Source organism: Lolium perenne, chromosome 4, assembly GCF_019359855.2.
Source record: "Lolium perenne isolate Kyuss_39 chromosome 4, Kyuss_2.0, whole genome shotgun sequence".
Classification (NCBI taxonomy): Eukaryota; Viridiplantae; Streptophyta; class Magnoliopsida; order Poales; family Poaceae; genus Lolium; species Lolium perenne.
The window spans coordinates 106,985,740-106,989,788 of record NC_067247.2 but is presented as its reverse complement, the minus strand read 5'-3'; the positions used below and the strand labels follow the sequence as shown (position 1 = coordinate 106,989,788).

The 4,049-nt window shown below is 54.0% G+C and overlaps 1 protein-coding gene across 1 annotated transcript; it reads left to right on the top strand.

The window, feature by feature from the left end:
- Positions 1-1,407: 1,407 nt before the first annotated feature.
- Positions 1,408-2,931, top strand: LOC127293575 (uncharacterized). Its single transcript, XM_051323210.2, has one exon. The coding sequence runs from the start codon at positions 1,598-1,600 to the stop codon at positions 2,843-2,845; it is 1,248 nt and encodes a 415-aa protein (XP_051179170.1). The 5' UTR covers positions 1,408-1,597; the 3' UTR covers positions 2,846-2,931.
- The last annotated feature ends 1,118 nt before the right edge of the window (positions 2,932-4,049 follow it).

The window sequence follows — 4,049 nt, the reverse complement described above, 5'->3', positions numbered from 1 at the left end:
ACCCTGAAGTTAGTTTCCGTTCTCAAAACAATGCCTTCAACAAGGACATTGCCAGGCACAACCAGTTAAGGTCAGACCTTGGGTTTTCACCCTGAAAAGGTAAGACTCTGAACTTCACATGTGTTGCCGCCCCCACTTTCATACCACTATTGCGAAGTCCGGAACACCAAGCAAGCCCCTCAACAGCGCAAAGACTTGAACGTTCATTAGCTAGTCCTCCAAATCTGGCTTAAATCTATCTAGGTTCATTGAACTTGCTATATGCATTTTGAGCTGCAGTGAGTAATAAAATTCAAGTTTATAATTAACCAACATGCTCTCTAGCCTTTGGTTCGAGAAACACTTATCCACATAATCATTTGCGGGTGCACAACTTGGTGCCTAATCACTAACCAACTATGTCGTTGCATCTAGCATGGCAAGCACCTCCACGAGTTTGCTAGACCGATTGCGTCCTTGACTATGTTCCTCCTCTTCCCCATCATCTTGCTTGCACCCACGGATAACGTCAAGGTTAAACTTGACGTACGAATTTGGTGGCGAGCTCGGGAAGACAAGTGGTTAAGCAAGGTGGATTCAAGCTTGTCGAATCTGGCACCAACGAGTTGGATTCATCCCTAACGAGCTCAACCTAGTGATGTTTGTGCATAAACAACAATGTTACATTTTCGTGGATTTTATGTTGCATAAATTCTATTGACATGCCGCAAACTTGTGTACGTTTTTCTGTGAACACACGAGCAAGATGATGCAACGATTCTACGTGTGTGCAACAATTGACGTGTCAACGCTACAAATACCTTTGTCTGGTGCTGCAAATGTTGATCTCCGATGATGCATACGTGTTCTAGATTTTTCTCGAGGAGTTTGATGCGGGCGATGCAGATTTTGTAGCGGTGGGTGGGGATTTGTTGCAAACGGATTTTTTCTGCATTGGTGTTGTTGAAATGTTGCCATTTTTGTACGATTAGAACCGTGTTGCAAGTGTATGAAAATTTTGTTGTGCCCATGGTGTATGCTACAAGGGTCGGATGACCATGATTTCACATTTTATGATAATCTGGCGGTGGGGAAATGACCTATTTCTCCCCAAATCTGCCGATGTTGAGGACTGTCCGAAAACTATACGCTTGATATTTTTAGAAAGAGACCATTTCTTTTACATGATATAAACATTCTTTGGGAAGGTGTAAAACATGCCAAAAGAGAAAAAAAAAATAGCGGTAACTTTCACTTGCAGTGACCGCCCTTCTCTTCCTCCAAACGGCTAAACACGTTTCCTTTTCGTCCGTTTCAAAATTAGTCAATACCAAAACTGGCACCCCCATTTTTAGGTCAGAAGGAAACAAAAATATTTCCGAATTCGCAAAAAAAAAAAAAAAAAAACGACGACCCACCTCCTCTGCCGTTGCCTCCTATTCCTCACTCTCCCCAAAAAGAAGTCGACAAGAAGCAAAGCCCACCACCGAGTCACCAACCCAGAGCACCAAACCGTCCGGGTCCGGCCACGGAGACGGAGGCAGAGCCGAGCACCGCTCCTCGGGCCGGCGCGCCGGCCTCCTTCCATGCAAGCCGGCATCGGCCGCCACGCCCGGCGATGCCCAGCCTGCTCAAGGACCGCGCCACCGGCCGCCTCGGCCGTCTGATCTCCGCGCTCCGCCCCGCGCGCGCCGGGCCGCTCCCCGTCCAGACCGGCTTCCCGACCTCCCTCGCCGACCTGTTCATGAAGAACCATGGCCGCCTCAGGAAGCCATCCTCGTGCGCGTCCGGCGCCTCCAGGCGCAAGAAGCGCGGCGCGGCCCCTTCGCCTTCCCCTCCCCGTTCACCCGCGCCCTCTCCCCCGGCTTCCTCCCCACCCTCGCCGCCGCCTCCTCCGGTCGCCGTCTCGCCGCCAACCCAGCCAAGACCAGAACTTCCGCCGGATTCTGAACCCGTCTGCGACGCCGAAAGAGAAGGCAGCGTCTTCGGCCTCGGGTTGGGATTCCTCGCGCTGGTGGGCGTGGTGATGTCCCTCGCCATCCTGGTGATCTGGAGCAGGAGGGTGGTCGCGGCGGCAGTCACCGTCGCCGCCTTCTCGCTCTTCCTGCTCGAACCCATCCGGTCATTCTCGCTGCGCCGGAAGCCCCGGCCTCCGGCCACCAGGGAGGCGCCGGATTTGGGAGGCCGCGGCTACGTCTCGCCGATCCGGGAGGTGGAGGTGGAGCCAGAGCCGCCGACACTGAGCTGCTCTGACTCCGACAGGTGGACCGATGTCTCCTCCGTCCTTGCCACCGAAGATACGGTTGAGGAGAGGGTCGAGGCGGGGGACGGTTCGGGCAGCTCGAGGGGGAAGGCGAAGAGGAGGTCCTGGAGGAAGCTGATCCCCAGGAAGCTGCAGAAAGGCAGGATTCGTAAGGAGGAGGCGAGTTCTTCTCTGTCGAGTTCTTTCCGCAGCGAGTGCAGCGACGCGGATGCCACGGTTGGCCCAGATTCTCGCCGTGGCAGCGGACGCTATCAAGCGGATGCCACGGTTGGCGGCAATGCCAGGGCGACGGATCACCCAGATTCTCGCCGTGGGAGCAGACGTCATCAAGCGGACTCCGTGGCAGACGCCACCGCCAAATCGTCGGATCCTTCGGGGCCTCGCCGCGGCACCGGCGCCGGAATGGACGCCGAGGTGCGCAGCGATGTTGGCGTGCCGATAGGAGTCGATGCGGATGGCCCAGGAGGAAGGCGGCTCCCTTTGGTGGCTGCCGTCGTCGTCGTCCTGGTAGGGCTCGTCGCTGGGAGGCTCCCGGCCGTTGCGTTCACGGTGCTCTTCGTTAGCTCGCTTCAGAGATTGTCATGTCGACGCGAAGGGAGGTGATTAGAAGCTTTTCCCATATGAGATGTAGGAACCTCCCGAAGGGTGATGTAAATTAGTGGCAACTATAAAGCAGAAAGTGGTGATAACTTGTTCCCGTTGTTCTTAGCTTATTCGTGAAACCACAATTGCAGATTGCTGCAATGGTGGTCTGATCGCAGGCAAACAACTCGGTTTTTTCTGCAGTTCGGCCATTCAGCCGCACAATTGGCTAGACTGAACTGCGATATGGTCACTGTGTGCTGAATGCTTCCAAATACATTTTGGAGAAGAACCGACGGCGCCATTTCCGAACCTCCAATCGTTTCAGAGCAGTGTTTCGTGCACGAGCAGAAGTCTGCGATCCAAACCCCCGACACGACGATCAGAGACCGCGCCGCCCGGTTGTCTGTCCCATCGGGAGCTAGGCAAAGCACAAGGCTAGACTAGTACTATAGCTGCGGTTTTTGATCCGCGTACAGCTTTGGATTCTTGTGTTGTGGATCCATGGCAGGACCAGGCTATGCCGGCGGCAAAAGCTGCCGCTGCCGCAGACAAGACAGGCAGGGAGAGCAGCGGAGCAGGCGGGCCATCATTCAAAAGCGCAGCCTCTCCGGCTCGCCGCGGTTCGTGGATCACGAGGGTGTCGCCTGCTCGCAACCGTCTGCCGCCCCGTTTCTTCGCTGGACACCAACGCCTCGCTTTCCCCTGCTGCTTTGCAACTCACGAGCAGGCGAGTCCCTCGTCCTCCAGACACATGTGATGGTGTGTCCAACTGCCCGGTGCATTTTTCTCACTAAAATTGACGATCTCATTCGTTCCGATCGGCCGCGGATGCGAAATTGATATGCTTGCCCGATATGTCTGTTTGGATCGGTAGCCTGGTGGCCTAACGCATTTGTTGCCTATTTTCTATTTTCAATAATAGCCATTTACATTTAAGTAAAAAAAATATAGCCGTAACTAAACAATGGCCCCCGTCATGGCTGCCTACTTGTAGTCATCGTCATCATCGACAAGGTCGATATAGACCGAAGGCGCCCAAGGCCACGGCCAATGCGTTTGGGGCATTTGGTCTTTGGCCATGGCCCATTATCAAATTCTGAAACTCACATGGCCCATTCCAAAAATCAGTGGCAGCACTAGTGAGGGCTAAAGTTTAGTCTCACATTGCTAGTTGGGAGAGAGTTGGAGTGGTATGTAAGGTGGGATGTTCTAGTCGTAGTAA

Excerpts from the sequence above, each read along its gene's own strand:
- LOC127293575 (XM_051323210.2), top strand. The coding sequence starts at position 1,598 with ATGCCCAGCCTGCTCAAGGACCGCGCCACCGGCCGCCTCGGCCGTCTG.